At 36.5% G+C, this 17,818-nt stretch overlaps 1 protein-coding gene across 2 annotated transcripts in view; it reads right to left on the bottom strand.

Moving 5' to 3' along the window:
- ARHGAP18 (Rho GTPase activating protein 18) overlaps positions 1-17,818 on the bottom strand; it is an 82,885-nt gene that overhangs the window by 40,048 nt on the left and 25,019 nt on the right. For both annotated transcript variants that reach the window (XM_034418778.3, XM_034418779.3), the window contains exon 2: positions 1,294-1,493. In XM_034418778.3, coding sequence (XP_034274669.1) covers positions 1,294-1,493 — 200 coding nt within the window. The remainder of the gene's footprint in view (positions 1-1,293; positions 1,494-17,818) is intronic.

Raw genomic sequence — 17,818 nt, forward strand, 5'->3', positions numbered from 1 at the left:
AAATAAATACTAGATCATTTCTAAAAGCAAAATTCCTCAAGCATGACAAGTGGATGTTGTACTGCAGGTTCTAGCTTTACAAGACAATCATTCTATATAAAAATGGAACAACAACTTCCTGCTACTTCAGCTATGGTTTGGCCCTAATCCAGTATCAATAATGACTGAAATTCCTTCTTACTCCTGAACTATAAAACAGTGGGCAATAAACGTTGCACATATTATCTGGAAGCAAAGCCAGCAGTATCACAGCATGAATTATCTATATCACATTACTGTGAACCAGCCAATGGAATGGTGAAATCTTTTATACTATATTCCAGGCAGTTTAGAATTCAATTAATTTCAATTTCATAAATGAAGAAACCAGGCATACAGACTTTTTATAGTATTGATTTTTTAAATACAGTTTAAAAAATATTCCTGAATTTCTAGGACACTGTTGATATTTTTGGTTTGGTGGTTTTTTAAAGGAACACTTTTAAAGCCGATCAATGTTTGATCATCAATGGCTACTCACAACAAAGTCTATATTGTGTGTTGAGCACACACCCAATAATTAGTTGTGATTGGTTCCAAAGCACATTTAAAATTGCTACAATACTATCCTCACCAGAAGCTACGATGACAGAAAAATAAAATAGTTAATGAGGAGCTAATTGCCAAAAGTAAAGATGAACCTGGTTTGATGTAGCCTTGTAACCCATACGCACAGATGACTTGTATTTTATTCCATTATCTTCTCCAGTTCTATAACTTTTTATATGATGAATGTGCACATTCTGACTGGAGATGATTACATAGCTAGCAAGCATCACAAAAATCAGAACCTCTCATACTCCCTTTAACATCAATGGGAAACATACGGAACCAACCTATTGGGCATAATTAAAGCTTTATGATGTATAACATCTTGCTTTCAGAAGTGGTCAACCAAATGCCCAGAATTAAAACTCACTCCATTGTCTGTTCTGGTTTTCAGTGTCATAACTAATAAATAACTGTTCATAATCCTTTTTTAAATCCATCTGCACATGTTGTCACCATAAATTCCACGTCTAAATTATATGTTATTTAAGGAAGTATCTTTCCCTACAGTCCTTAGTAATCTATAGTAACACATCCATGTTTTTCACATTATTACCAGTGAGCCGTTACTAGGTGACAGATTAGAAACATCCGCCAATCTTAAATCTGTACTACACAAGCCTAGAGTAGAAGCAGAAACCAAATAGTGCAAAACCAAACCTTCAAAATCTATGGAATAGTTTCATAGAGTTTAACTGTGATTACCATCAGGTTCTTTCACCACAACCAGGCCACGTTCTTCATGATTACCACTTCTTGTTTCATGGATATTTTCAAGTTCTTTCCAGTAGTCATCCATGGATAATTCATCAAGTGAATCTTGAGATCCTGAATGCTCACAAGGGAGCTTCTCTGAAGGCTTCTTAGAGTTATCATGATTCATTGTATATTGGCCAGACCTCCGGCTAGAAAACAAACACACCAAAATAAATATTCAAGCCTGTGGAACAAGCCCAGAATGACATCAAAGTCTACAAGAAACCCAATCCTGATGACTCCATGGGTTCATGCCAAACCACAGAGGTGAGAGTTGTCTCTTGAGAGCCATTAAGCATTTTTTCAGTCTCAACAGATGGCACCATTGGCCTACCCTACCTTTTCCAAGCTCAAAAGATAAGCAGCCATTCCTGCTTTGTACCTGAATTGGAGACACATGGGAATAGTATGCATGCATGCATGCATGCATGTATGTATGTATGTATGTATGTATGTATTTACATCTTCAACTTGAAGCTGCCAATCTCAAGCATGAGACACCCTGGCTTACAACACTTAAAACCCAATCAAAAATAATACACCAAATGCAATCTAAAACACATAAAAGCATATAAAATATGAAAAAAATATTAAAACCATTAAATAATCAAAATCTGAGTTACGGAAACATTCCAAAACATTCAATATACTGAACAGGCTCCACTGCAGACAAGGATCCCAAATCTCAGTAACAAAGCCACATCTTAGTAAGGCTATAACTGATGAAACACATTCCAGAAGGCGACCATGGAAAACACATGGGCATACAAGTAACATACTAAGATTGTCCTTTACTTTAAAAAAAAATGTGTCAACGTTAAGTGAACACCAGAAACATTTTCTAAATCTTAAGAAAAATGTTTTTTAAAGCATTAATCATCAACATTCCACTGAGTTCCACTGTCTTTCATGAAGAAGAAGCATATTTTCCCACAGTAGTTTTTCCCGAAATTAACCATCATGCCCTTTGAGTGTATTTAGATGTACTTCAAACATGGATAAACTCTCCCAAGACAACTTGAGCTAAAATAAAGAAAACAAGTTCAATACCCTGAGGTGAATCTATTTATCTTTGTGTCCAAAGCTGTGGCATGCTTTGTTTATTGTATCTCCCATTAAACTGGCTCAAGAAAATAACATTCTAAGTCAACTGCATTAAAATTTGCCAGTTCTGTACACATAATTTAAAAATAATAAACTGTTAACAGTATTACTTAACATGTACACACATACACACATGCATAATTTATTTATTCTGTTGTCATAAAGGTTTATATTTGCAGTTTAATCCAGTTTGTTGTCCAGTTTGTGCATAGGAGCCTTGGAGCTCTCACTTGAGGCACAAATTATCCTATTTTGGTCACATTATGCAAAGACCCAACTGTCTGGAAAAGGCTCTAATCCTGGGAAAGGTGGAGAGAAAAAGAAGAAGAAGATGACCAGCAGCAAGGTGGATGGATTCAATTCCAGCAACAATGAGTGCCCTATTGGAAGACTTGAAAGAACATCATGGAGAAAATCTATCTAGTAGTCAAAAATGATTTAATGACACATAAGGAATCAATGAAATGCAATTCAGATAACTGATATTTCATATTTTAGCCCAAGAAACTTAACATTTAAAAATAACCACAAACCAAGTTGTTACCATGGGATACACATGCATTAAAAATGTTTATATCCAGTTAAATGGTGACCCAGCAAACTTTTTATGTGAAAAGGACACTGAAATGATCGCCACTACACAAGAATATGGTGATTGTTAAGCTTGCATAACGTAAGTTACTTTTACAAGTACTAATAATTCACTGACATGTCCTAGCAATTTTTTTCAGACTAACAGAATACCAATTAAATCATTCAATTTAATTAGTTGTTCCTTTCAGTGGAATGGAAAATCCCTATTTCTGATCCTCTTTTGATGCCAATACCAGTGTGAAAGAGTGGAAGGACCTACAGCAACTTGCCACAGCCATCTTGCCGTGCCCAACCCACTGTGGCCAAGTCGCTACAGTCAACTTGACAAGAGTTACACTAATATATATAAAAAATAGTGGAATAGAATCATTAAAGAAAGGATGCCAAAGGAGGGACAAAATGAAATGTGAATGACAAAAATTAAAATATTTAATTATTTTAAATAATTGTTGAATTGTCCTGCAGCGAGGTGCCCCATGGTGAGTAGGCCATATTGAGTTGTCCTGCTGCAAGTTGAGTTGGAGAATTGAGTTGATCATGGCAAGTTGGCCATGGCAAATTGGCTGCGGCGAGTTGTCCCATTTCAAGAGTGAGAATGGAATATGTAAACAAATATAATTATTTTCATTATATTTAGTGGATAGGTCTGCAGGGAGGTCATAGGAGTAGAGTATTTTTTAACACCCCATCTCAAAAGGAAGACAGAGCAATGGAAGATGATGGATAGGTGATAGAAAAAACGATGTCTGCCTGAAGTGGGAACTGCTGATGTGGGAACTGTAGCACATGAGAACTCTTTGATACTCTAAAGCTCAGATTCTTAAAACTCACTGACCTTTACAACAAATATTTCTCTTTTAAACAGCAGTTCAGCTCCTGGCTTTCACTTACAAAAAGAACTGCTCAACCCCACCGTACTTCAAGATATCCCAAAGGAATCTACTCTCTCCCTCCTGCTGTTTCACATTTACATAAAACTGACAGAGCTTATCCAGGGATTGGGTGTGAAATCTCACCAATGTGAGATGATGTCAAGCTTTCTCTCTTTTTCATCAAAATTCAAGAAAGTTTAAGAAATCATTATTATAGAACAGCAGTGGGCAGGTAAAATTGAATCTACTCAATCACAAATTAAGACCCAGAAGAATATTTAAATTGTGTTATGGAGGGATTACTTTTCCTTTAAAAATCAAGAATATGATCTACGGACGTTTCTCAATACATCAGTGATTTGAGAGGCCTCTGCAGATAAAAATTATCTTAGACTGACATGTTACCTGAAGCATAGTGGATGGAAATACTTCACTAAAATTTATTTTGACAATCTAATAATTATCTAGGGCTTCAAGACAAGTAGCCAAGACTGTATCTGACAGGACACTCTGGTAATGTGTTAGCAGTATGAAGTCCCAACTTCATTTCCTTGCCCCAATTCCTTTGAGAATGTTAACATCTTTAATAGCTTTCAACCAGGATTAGCTTTTGCCATTTTATCTATTTCATAGACAAAAGATTGGAACAGCATCAATTGGAGTAACTCCTTCATTTTTGAAACCCTGTGCTGAACAACTGGCCCACATCTTCACGCAGATTTTTAATAAATCACTGGAGATGTGTTATGTCCCTTCTTGCTTCAAATCACAACTACCATCATCCTAAGAAATAAGAATAAGAACTCCTCCATCAGACTACAGGCTGCTTGCTCTGACATCTGCAGTTATGAAGACCATTGAGAGGTTAGTGCTGGCCTACCTGAAAGTCATGACAGATCCATTCTTAGATCCCTTGCAGTTTGCCTAAATAGGTCAACAGATGATGCTGTCAGTATGGCATTGCACTACATCGTGCAACATCTTGAATGCCCAGAGATCTATGCATGGATCCTTTTTGTAGACTTCAGCTCAGCATTCAATACCATCATTCCAGAAATTCTTCACTCTAAACTGACTAAGTTCACTGTTCATACATACCTGTAGGTGGATTATCAGCTTTCTGACAGATGGAAAACAACAAGTGAAGCTAGTACCCAGGCAATTAGAAAAAGTGCCCCTCGGGGCTGTGTGCTCTCTCCATTGCTCTTCTCTCTATGTATCAATGACCGCATCTCTAGATATCATTGTTAAAGTTCTGAAGTTTACGGATGACATAAATGGTCATTGGTATCATTTGAGACAGTTACGAGTCTGCGTATAGACAGGAGGTTGAACAACTGGCCCTGTGGTACAGTTGGAACAATCTGGAGCTGAACATGCTTAAAACTGTAGAGTTAAGAGTGGATTTTAGGAGGAGATCTTTTATAATACCACTTTTTACTATATTTAAAAGCACAGTATCAGCAAAGAGTCCTTCAAGTTTTTGAGTTCTATAATCTCCTGGGAGTTGAAATGGACATCTAACATTAAAACCATCATTTAAAAGGCATAACAAAAAAATGTTATGGAAATTCAGATTGCCCCAGGATCTGTTGATACAGTTTTACAGAGTCTGTCATTTGTACTTCTGTAACTGTCTGGTTAATGGATAGTTTAAGACTGCAGGAAGAACAATTGCAACTTACCTGCCTTCCATAAAAGACCTGTATATTATGTGGATCAGAAAGAGGGCTGAGAAGATATCTACAGACGTCTCACATTTTGGACATAAACTGTTTCAACTCCTCCCTTGGAATGGCAGTATAGAGCACTGCAGGCCAAAACAACTAGACACAGGTAGACAGTTTTTCCCTTCTGTTGTCACTGTGCTGAACACCTAATTCTCACAGTGCCTCTTGATGTCTATGTGTATTTGCCCATGTAGTATGGCCATAGTTTCATTATTTATTCTTATCTTCTTTACTCCCCCCTCTTACTGATATTATTATTATGATTATTCTATTGCTATGCATGTACACAGAGAGCTTCTGCACTGGAGACAAATTTCTTGTGTGTCTAATCAAACTTGGATAAATAAAGTATTCTATTCAATTCAATTTACATTTCCTGACCTTTCTGCTGCTCTTCAAAAGTCTTTCTATGCTATTATGAGGTTTGCCTACACTTTAAAATATTTTTTTAAATTCATTTTAAAGTCATTAATTTGTGATGTTGTGCTTTTAATTTTTATTTATGTAAATAATACTGTTTGGTGAAGTATCTTAAAATGCCTTTGTTTTCAGAATGGGTCAGGGCCAGCAGTAAATCTTTCTCTGGAAATTCAATCATCTACAGACTAACATCAGAAGAGTCAAAAGCATTGGATAGACATGCTGTGTTTCTGGCAGATACAAGTAACCTTAATAATGAAGATCAGCTACTGTAGAATCAAACCCTCTATTTAAAATAGCCCAAAGGTTGTTCCTGTGGTGACGTCAGCGTGGAAGGAACGAGGGGAACGAGGCTCCGTCCCTGTAGTTCCAAAAATTCCTGATTTGGAAGCCCTTTTTGGCACTATCGACCACGGAGAGGAGGAATCTCAAGGACCTTGGAGTGACAGCAATCACCCCGAAGATTCAGAGAAACTCTCCTAAATCCAATCGGGAAAAAACCAGCCACTGCGGCTGGCCGGAGCGCTGACAACTGATGAGTGGGGAAGCTTCCTGTCTTGTCAGATCCAGCCCTTACAACGAAGGAGAAAACAACAAGCTGTTATGACTATAAACAACTTTTAAAGCATGGGGGTTGGGCTAATAGCGGTACTTATTTTTGAATGGTCATGTAGGCAGTGAGATAGGGCGGAAGCTAAATTTTATCTCTTTGATGTTTAAGCATGATGATGCTCTGAATAATGTAACAATTTTGCGTTTTCATGATAATTCTAAGGTTTCAAGGGTCTGTTTACAAGGTTTGCGTGAGGGTGTCCAAACAACCTGGCCATCAACTGATGGGCCCCTGTTCTATAAAGGCTACTTTATAGCCGCTATGCTATACTATGCTATGCTATGCTATGCTATGCACACTACCATATATACTCTACTCTTCTACTCTACTCTACTCTACTCTACTCTACTCTACTCTACTCTACTCTACTCTACTCTACTCTACTGTATACTACCAGTATATATACTTTATATGTATTGTTACAGAGAAGAGGGGTCAACTTATTCTACAAAGCACCCGAGGGCAGGACAAGAAGTAAAGGACAGTAACTTAACAAAGGAAGAAATAACCTAAAAATAAGGAGAAATTTCCTGACAGAATAATTTATCAGTGGAACAACTTGACTCCAGAAGTTATGGGTGCTCCAACACTGCAGGTTTTTAGTAATAGCAACAGCACTTAGACTTATACATCATTTTACAGTGTTTTACAGCCCTCTCTAAGCGGTTTACAGAGTCAGCATATTGCCCCCAACAATTTGGGTCCTCATTTTACCAACCTCAGAAGGATGGAAAGCCGAGTCAACCTTGAGCCAGTGAGAATCGAAATGCTGGCATTCAGCTGGTAGTCAGCAGATTTAGCCTGCAGTAGTACTGTATTCTAACCACTGTGCCATCATGGCTCGTTTAAGAACAAATTGGACAACCATTTGTTTGAAATGGTATAGGGTTTCCTGCTTGAGCAGGGGGTTGGACTAGAAGACCTCCAAGTCCCTCCCAACTCTGTTATTGTGTTATACTTTAAAGAATCTTTTGTGACATGGCAACAACTCCATTAGCAAGCACTATTTACTTAAGTGCCAGGACAAAAAAGATACCTAACCTTCCTTGGAGATTCACCTATAAATAGACTAATTAGAAATGTTTTGCAAACATCAGTTTACCTTAGAGGTTTGAACCAAGTACTGTAATACTACTGAGACAGGGCATATAAAAGCGAATTACAAAACATTTTAAAAAGGGTTTTCCACTTCTTCTGCAGATCAATGTAGTAACTATTGCTCAGGAAACACCATTTTCCTTCAGAGAAATTCTTGAGACTTAATGGCAATGAGATAATATTTTGGGGCATAAATATAACAGATACTGGGAGAAAACAAAATCTTTGCTATTAAGCGGCAATCCCTGATCATACAGAATATTAATCACTGAAAATAGTGATTGAAAATAGTTTGTTTTCTACCAGGTCTTTGGCTTCAAGACAAAAAAGCACTGTTATGACTTTAGAAAGTGTGGTGCAGAGAGGCCTAGTTCATGTTTAGGAAAAAAGCAAGTACTTTAACTCACAAGTCTTTAAACAATGACATACTCATACAGTTTTTAATCCTCACAGTTCTGTATTTTAGTTTCCTCATAATATTGTTGCTATAAATGAACATGCATTTGAGGATGACTCAGATGCTGACAGAGCATGCAGCTGTTCTTTTGACCAAAACAACATCCTTTTATTGGGATATATGTTACAACTCCCAAAATAGTTGTTCAGATTTCCTCTGTACTGTAGAATAATTCTGAACAGACAAAAGGCCTTTCTCACCCTCTGTTAATTCCTTCACTTCCAGTTGGAACCTTAACTGATATTTTTCACTTACAATTCAAATCCATAGAACATTATTCATTTACCTCCAATAACCTGACACTTAACAGCACAATGTGCGCGCAACCTTAAGCTCCAAGTGCAGAGTTTCAGAAACAGCCAATACATTACGTAAAACCCAGTCTGAATCAGATCTTCTTCCACTTTGCTCACAGTCCTAATCTGAATTAGGAACCATGTGTAGAGTTCTTTGAAGAAATGGAACATCCTCTGTACTCCAATGACCTTAATGTCTTCATGTTAGTGGTCTAACCTAAATCAAACTTTTGTACTTCTAAGGAGATCCTTATATTTAGAAGGTATGCTGCAATTATAAAGATCATGTTTTTGTCTCTTTACTTTTTGAGACAAAGCTCAGCAATTTGCACGCTACAATAATTTTTGTTCCAAAAAAACCCTTTCAAACACAGCCAAGGATTTTATGGCAAGGTCGGTCAAGGACTTATCTCAATTAATAGCTAGTCCAATAAAGTGACAGAATGTACTTTGTTCATTACATACTTGTAATGATCTACTTAGAGGTCTATTAGCAAAGGCAGGTTTTATCAGTTTTGACACACGCATCACAGCATAACTCTCATTTGCGCAAATGCAAAATGAAAAACAAGTGTACTACACTAACAAAGGGAGCACTATTTATTTTGTAGTGATTATAACATGTCTACATCTTTGTGTGGATATTTTTTATTCAGATGGTTTCAGTGTAGAAAGCTTAGTAGTGTGTACACACATTTACACAAGTGTGCATTAAGTAGAATACAAATATGAAATTGATGTTGGTGACACTGCTACACTCCATCCCCTCTCTCAAGTACCAAATTAAGATATAACAGGTGAGATATATTTTCTGGTCTATCCTTTCACATTTATGCCTTGGCTTTTTAGGGTAGAAGCTTCTGGACAAACATTCTGGACTTACCTCCCAAGTTATTATAATAATAGCAACAATGGACTGTTCTCAATAGCTTTGCTTAAACATTTTCTATGGCCTAAGTATCATCATAATAATATCCAACTGCAGTCAAAGTGCTTGGTTCTATGAGAGCCACTTGGACATTCACAGCCCTCAACAGCACATTTAGCAAGCAGGTATTGGGTACACCGTACCATCCTCCCAAGTGTATTTCAAAGGGAGGCAAGTCAAGTCAACTGCTGAAGATATGCAAGTATTTCTTCCATCAGATAGGCAGGAGATGCCTAGTCATTTGAAATACATAAAAAGGGGAAACAGATGGGGATTTAAAAGCTTCAAAAGAAGCTATGACCAGAAAACTGTTGATACACTGAACAGCATCATGGGATAAAGTGTCTCTCAGATACAGATGTTATAGTAACATGGCAAAGTTGCACAAAACTTCTATCAAAAAAGGTGCAAAACACAGTGGGATCACTACTGAAGCATCTTTTGATGCAGTGGGACCATTATTGAAGCATTGGGATCCCTGGTAGCTTAGTGGTTAGAATGCAGTATTGCAAGTTAACTCTGCCCACAGCCTGGAGTTCGAACCTGACAGGACTCAAGGTTGAATCAGCCTTCTATTTTTCTGAGATCGGTAAAATGAGGACCCAGATTGTTGGGGGCAATATGCTGACTTTGTAAATGCTTAAGAGTGCTATAAAGCATAAAAGAATATAAGTATGTAAGTCTAAGTGCTATTGCTACTTTTGCAATATGTACATGTGGAAACAACTAAGAAAAGCCTTCAAAGCACCTATAGCAAGTTTTTTGAAGAATGCAGCTTCTTTAACACAATAAGGAGTTATACATATACTGCAGGGTTGTCAAACTCAAGGCCTGGGGGCCAGATCCAGCCTGCGATGTGGTCAGACCCCGCCCACGGGGCCATCTGAAAAATGTAAGGGACCAACCTGCATCACTTTGCCCTAGTCTACCCAATGCTAAGAAGAAACATAGGGCCAGCGTGGCTTTGACCCAGTCTACCCAATGCGAAGAGGAAACATGCCAGCAGTTTGGGGAGTGGCGTCAAGCTGGCCACACCCAGCCAGTCGGCCACGCCCCTCTGGCCTCCCCGATGTCAACCACAGCCCTGATGCAGCCCTCAATGAAATTGAGTTTGACACCCCTGATATGTGTATTTTGTGAAGCACCCTTTTCAAATCCTACACATAACCAACTATGCAGTATTTACCTATGGTTTCCCTCTGTTGCTCTTAGGGAACTAGAAGCTGGGGAACTCTTGAACCCTTGTATGAAGGCAGACGATGAATATAGTGAGACAAAATGAAACCTAGATAAGATGGAGATGCTGGGAGTAGAAAAAGCAATAAAACCTGTTTTTATATAGAGTTTCGCTTCTCACTCACGAATGGATTCATCACTTAACAGGAAGTAGAAGTGGGGATGGTGGCTTGCAAAAGAATACTGAACGCAGTTATGTCTGCATTATAGGTGAGATTCCAGGTGAACAGCTACAATGAATTTTCCTTCACAATGTCTTTAGACATAGTTCAGAAACTTCAGTGACAATGTATCTTAAGGCATGCCTTCATCTATATTTATACAAGATTGGGTTCGTGTTTATGAATTTGTTATCAGAATTAGCGTTAGTACTGGCTGCTATTATAACATTATTATCACATGCATTGTTTTTATCTTATCTGCCACCTTGACTGGACTTGTAAAAATTGAACTCAGAGGCTTCCTAAAGATAAATAAATTAACTAGCAGTCCTTGTGTTTATAAAACTAAAAGCCAAAATGAGTATCAACTTTTATAAATACTTCTATATTTACTTCTTCCTCATACCACTTAAATTGTTTCTGGGTTAAGGATCATAGCTGGATTATACTCAGGAGATAAAATCATCCAGTTATCAATTTAGAGCCAGAAAGTATAATCAAATATATCATATTCAGAAACCATTTGAATCAAAAATCTTTCCACAAATGCCTATTTATTTGTATACTAGCTTTCTTGTCCTTTTCCAGAATCCTTGTCAGCAATTTTTGCATATTTTTAAGATTAACTAATATAGCCTTTTACAGAGATCCCAAAGCTTGTTATAATTATGTCACTTTTCTTCTTCTTTTACTTGAAGGTCTTTAAAGAATACCTATACTTAAATAAATAAATGTGCATTGTTTGCAGCTCATGAAACCCCTTCACTACCAGTATGCCAATACAGCATTTGCTAGATTAAACTAGAATGTTTATTACAGCATGTCATAAACATTCCTGAAATATCATACTGCAAAATAAAGTGCATGAATACTACCATTTATATGAAGCTAATAAAAGATCAATGCCAAGTCTATCGGAAACTAATTGAGTTGTATGCTGGGGGAAAAAATGACCAGTCCGAAGGTACCCTATGCACTAAGATAATTCATAATTAATGATCTTGTGGATACTAAGGTATTTTGCACTACCTTAAGCAACTGTTAAAAGTTACTCAAAGACATAGTACTGTTAGATCCTGAAAGCAAAAATAGCTCTATGTTTTAGTATAAGTGGGCAAGAAAAAATTGTCACAAATCATCTCACAGAGTGCTCTTTCTCTCCCTCCCTCCCCCCCTCTGTCTAAATTGTGATCACACACTAAGAAAACACTGTAGAAAAGCACTATGTAGAAAGCATGATATATGAATTTGCATCTGCTACTATGTGGGCATCCAATTTGCATCTCTTCTTGCAAATCATATCTGTTGAATATGCAAATGTACATTGTATTTTTTAGTACTAAAAAAATCCCTAATAGACAAATACCATATCCATTTACACTGGTGTTTTAATAAAGAAATGAAAGACTTATTCAACTATTTTTACTTTCTGAACAAATCCACTTGAACAGAAGCTGACGAAAAATCTGCTCTAGCTTTCAAAGGTGGAGAGGTGAGTACTAAAAGCATCACTGCATATGCAGTTTACTACATGTAAAGAGTGGGGTTATAAGGTAACAATAATCTTTTTTATGACCTTGTAATCCCCTGACTCTAAGGTAACAATAGCAATCACTAACAATTTGTATCCTGCATGTCACTCAAAAATGCTCCCACAGTAACTTATAAAAATCAATAGTGCAGTCTCTGCCGAAATGCATCTGGTCTAAAAGACACAACTGAAAGGGGTGGGGGAGAGAAAAAATTGGATATTAATCCATATCTAACTGACTTTTTGTGACCTCAAAAAGCTACGCAAGGTTGGACTACCTGGATGAAAGATTGCTAGGAACACCTACAGACTAAATTTGAAAGTTGAAGAAACAGCCTAGAAGAAAGACATGGTAAAACACTTCTGTACTGTTGTTTAGAACAGGGGTCTCCAACCTTGGCAACTTTAAGCCTGGCAGACTTCAACTCCCAGAATTCCCCAGCAAAACTGGCTGGGGAATTCTGGGAGTTGAAGTCAGCCAGGCTTAAATTTGCCAAGGTTGGAGACCCCTGGTTTAGAAGATTATAGGGATATGTTCATGAAGTCAACATGAGTTGATAATAATTCAAGGGAGATATTACTTTATTAGAACTAGAATTACAAAGCAATAAACTATAGGGCTTAAACTTGAGGGGAAGGGGAGAACAGACAAAATGTATTTTATAATTAGCTTATTATGCAGTAAATAAGTAACTGTACTAAATAATAAAGGATTTCCATGTTGCAATCTCCAAAGAAGTAAATTTTAAAATGTAATATGAAATAGATGAAAAAATATTAAAATATTACAATCAATAGAAATGTCATAATTAGTTAAAAATTTAATGCAATAAAACCCAGAATTAGAAGATGATTTAAAAAAAAAAAGAACCATAACTGAACAATATAATGTAACTACTAGCATCACATGCTACTCTAAGGTTGAGATGTGGCTAAAATATGAACGAGAGTTCCATACATACATTTCTGTTGCCCCAAAATCTGTAACGTTGGATTGTCAAATAGAAAATACGTTAATTCTGTGGGCAAATCATATGGGGGTGGCCATCCTTCAAGTATCCTAAATTAAAGCCTAATTTAAGGATTTAATGATCAACACCTTGTATGTAGCCCTTTTGTACCAGTGAAAATTTTACTATATACCAGTAGCAAGCAGTATTCCTGTGCAGCAAAATTTAGTAAATCAATTCAGTAGTAGCTGTGTGCTGATTGCCAGATACAACTGGCACAAATGGTCATAAAAACTCCTGGCCACATCTACCCTTTGAAAATCTGGAGGACTGGCTTCATCCGGTTTATCTTCACCCACGCCCTTACTAAAACATGGACAACACTTATGACCATGTTTTCAAGACAGCAAAGCCATTTACATACAAACACTAACCCACTCTATCACCCTGATGATCTATCCCAGTACTTTATTAAATATTGTGGGATGCCATAAATTAAGATACAAAGTCCTCAGCACAAATATCAGAATCTGTTCTCCAGAGATCACAAACTCGTCTTTTCAATCTCTTTCTAGCTAGAATAGTCCAGAAGAATGCCACAATTTATAATGCTAAAAGTGGCTGATAACTCAGTAAAAACAGCATAAACAAACCCACTATCTTGAAGCTGTGCAAATTTTCCAGAAGAGATATTTTGATATGTATGGGAATGCATACAAAAGGCTTCTTTTCAAATCAATAGAGGAGACTATCAGTAGCTCAGTGTTGAACTGGGGAATCTTTGATGCTCTCTGAGCTTGGTTGCTCACTTGCAGACATTTTGTTACCAGACTAGTCCTTTCAAATCATTAAAGCAGCCACAGCTTCACACAATCCTGGGATAATCATTAACAAGACATTCAATAATGTTTCATTCTTAAAACCATGGCAAAAATCGGAATAACTATGACAATCCAGTTCAGCTTGAAATATTTGGACTTGGATCACTGGATTACGTTTTATAGCAATCCATCTATAAACTGACTCTTGGTGTTATATTAATAATTTCCAAACTGTTACCAATAAATGTTCCCCAAATCAAGAGTTACCTTATTTGTGATAACAGAGAGGATCACTAGATGATCATTAGTCATCAACTTATGATCATAATTAGGATTGGAATTTCGGTTGTGAAGTGATGCAATCATTGAGTAGTTACATGATCAGACCTGATTTTATTACCATTTTTACCACAGTTAAGCAAAAAAACATGGTTATTAAACGAATCTAGATTCCCCAATTGACATTGCTTGTCAGAACTCGGCTAGGAAGATTGCAATTTTCAATTACATGACCGCAAGATATTGCAACCATTGTAAATGCGAGCTTGCTGCCAAGTGCCCAAATTGTGATCCTGTGATCGCAGGGATAGTGAAATGATCATTAACTTGAATGGTCATACATCACTATTTCTGAGGCCATCCTAACTTTGAACTGCTGTTAAAAAATTCCTAAATCAAGGATTATTTCTTCCCATTCAGATCTTTTGCTTAATAACTATAGAAGTTGACAGAAGTATCCCTCAAAGGATCAAGAATCAGTTGGGATCCAGGGCCTTTGTAGTAGGGCCCCTGGTTTTCCACCACTGAAAAAGTTAGAGTATCCTGTAAATGTAAAATGTTCTACTTCTGAAGGATGTGATCTCAATTTCCTCCCCATCCTGCTAAAAAAACAACAACACATAGACCAATAATGGAAAATATTGCAGTAATTAAGATTAAAGCATTTGACTATAAATTGTGGTTTTGTAGAGTGTGTATGTGGGGCACTGGGAAAGTGCAGCTGCAGCATGTCTATTTTCCCAAGGGGCAAAAAAAAATCAATCCTTTTGGACATGCTCAATTTATTCTAGATTACAGTCTGAAAAATATTAATTACTGTTCATAAAAGCATATTGCTCTAATAGATTACACATTACCCTTCCCCATTGTGACGTCCTGTAGAGGTACTGGAATGCTGTTCTCAAAATGTCAAATATTTGAAGAACGCAAGATTGAATAAGATTTACTGCAAATGGATATCAAGGGAGAGATAATGAAGAATACCTAATTTCAAATTTATGAATTCCTAAAATTTACTGAATACCTTAACACTATTAAATGAAGAGATACATATATACATAATACATATATTGAAAGATAAATAACTCAGAAATTGAATATTTTTCTTGATTTCTCCATTAGAGAAACTCTCCTGATTTGTTTGCTATCTAAATATGAAATTTCTCTTGAGGCTTGTCATTGGCACGTCTCTTATATCTCTCCTTATCAACCAAAACAAATGACATGAAAGAAGTTATTATTGGTGATGTGCTTGTTCTACCAAAAATTGCTTAATGAAAACAAGCAATAATCCCTTTCTCTTGTATTAAATGTGGTAAACAAAGTCTAATCTCATTAGTCACACTTCTTTCAGGAATTCTGCAAATAGTTTCAGTGCAAGTTCGGGTATCAGTGTTTAAAGAAACACAAAAAGGATAGATTTTCTTTAGAAACCTCTTCCCTGAATACATAGACCAGATTTGTGAACTGATTTGCTTAGATATACCATATTCCTTTAGGATTAAGATTTAGAATTCTGACATGGTTTCTATAAGGAACTATAGATTTACAAACTAAAAATTACAACTATACACTACATTTTTTTCTACTTTTGTAAATAATGTTAATAGTTAAAATATTCTGATACAATGGAAAGACATCAAAATTTTCATACACATATGTGGTACAGTATACTCACTTATATTCCATGACTTTCATGCAAAGATATATGGATTCTTATACTGGTTGATGTGAAATATGCATTATTTACTCTCTAATTATGAGAAGTTGTGTACCTTAAGCTAATAGATGGAGTCATCTGTTCATAGACATCACTTAATAATTACACACATCAATCAATTTAGTGAATAAAAATGGTATCTTCCTGCATGTCTCCTTGCACACTTCTGTATAACACAAGCATAGGATTCTAATAGTTCCATATAATCTTTCTACTATGATTGAATGTGACTGAATGCATTTTCCAGTTATTTACATTACCACTGTTCCTGCCATATCATAGATGCTTATGAAAATATGTATCTTATTTCCTGAGGATGAGGAAGTCATTGCTGTTTAGAGGAAACAGATTTGCTTTATTGCAAGAAGGAACAAATAAACTCTTTTGACAATAACTATTTTAAGATTCTCAGAAGAGAGAACAATGCTTTTTTAAATCTATAGCTTCCCATATTCACTAATATCTATTCCAAAACAATGTTAATCAGTATTGTTTGCCCTTTTCAATGCAGAAAGTTATATTACATTTGCATATTTTCAAACAGTAATGTAAAACAACAGCTTTTGATACCACTCTTTGTAAGAGAAAAGACCTAGGAAAACCTGTTTAGTAAATATCACTCCACAATCCATCATACTGCTTTGCAATGAGCTTTCTTAAGTTTCACTGAGAGAGAGGTGGGAGGTTTCCTTTTCAAAGATTATACTATGATCCTAGCATTGTGCAAACTTTCCCTTAGTTGCTCTTCTGTCCCATGCAAGGGTAGGGATCCAAAATGAATATTCAGAAAATGAAGGTTTTAAGCAAATCAAACTTTCCTATAGAAACTCTCCAGACAAAAGTAATATTCAAACCAGTCTATGGATCCAAAAGCAAGAAACATCATACTGAATCCGCCCAGCTGCCATGTGTTTTATTTTTATTTTTGACATTATGTATTTTATTTATTTTATTGTAAGTCTCATGTCAAGGTGAGGTGGCCAGTTATATAAATCAAATAAAAGAGAAAAGTGGTCAGGGTTCATGTATCCCAGAAAAAAGTAATGGTCCATATAATGCTAGACAGGCTGAAATGCAAAATCTCAGACTCTAACACTGCCTTATGATATAAAGCACCAGAGTTATTCCTGCATAAATTCAATTATGACTCATCAGGGTTCTGATCCCTGGAGAGGCATTTCTCTTAGGGAGACCAACTCTATAATCTGGAAGTCCTCTGCCATTCAACTCTTTATTCCTCCAATTAGCAGCAGTAGGTCTGTTTGGGGCTTTTACATCATTTATCAGAGACTGAATCCAAAGATTCCATGGACTGGTTTCATTTTAGCCTTCACACCACTTTCATGCGAGTCCTGGATCTTTGGTCTCATGCTGGTATCTCCTCTTTGGAAAAAAAGCTGGGGCAGACATAATAGCTGCCAGTGTCGGGCACAAAGAATCAGGACCATACTTTAAGTCCCAATTCAGATTTATTGCTCAAGCCTATATGCAAGAATCTACTCAACTAAAGTTCAGTACTAAATTGGTATGAGATAAAGGTCAATGGAAATCAAGAGGGGTTGGCTTAGCCTTAGACCATTTGTGGGAACATAATGACTCTAGGCTGATGACTCGTTTAACTCTGTCCCCCCCAGCTCTGCCTGCTCTTCTCCTACAGCCATATT

This window comes from Pantherophis guttatus, chromosome 1 (genome assembly GCF_059756535.1).
Source record: "Pantherophis guttatus breed Tessera chromosome 1, ASM5975653v1, whole genome shotgun sequence".
In the NCBI taxonomy this organism is placed as follows: Eukaryota; Metazoa; Chordata; class Lepidosauria; order Squamata; family Colubridae; genus Pantherophis; species Pantherophis guttatus.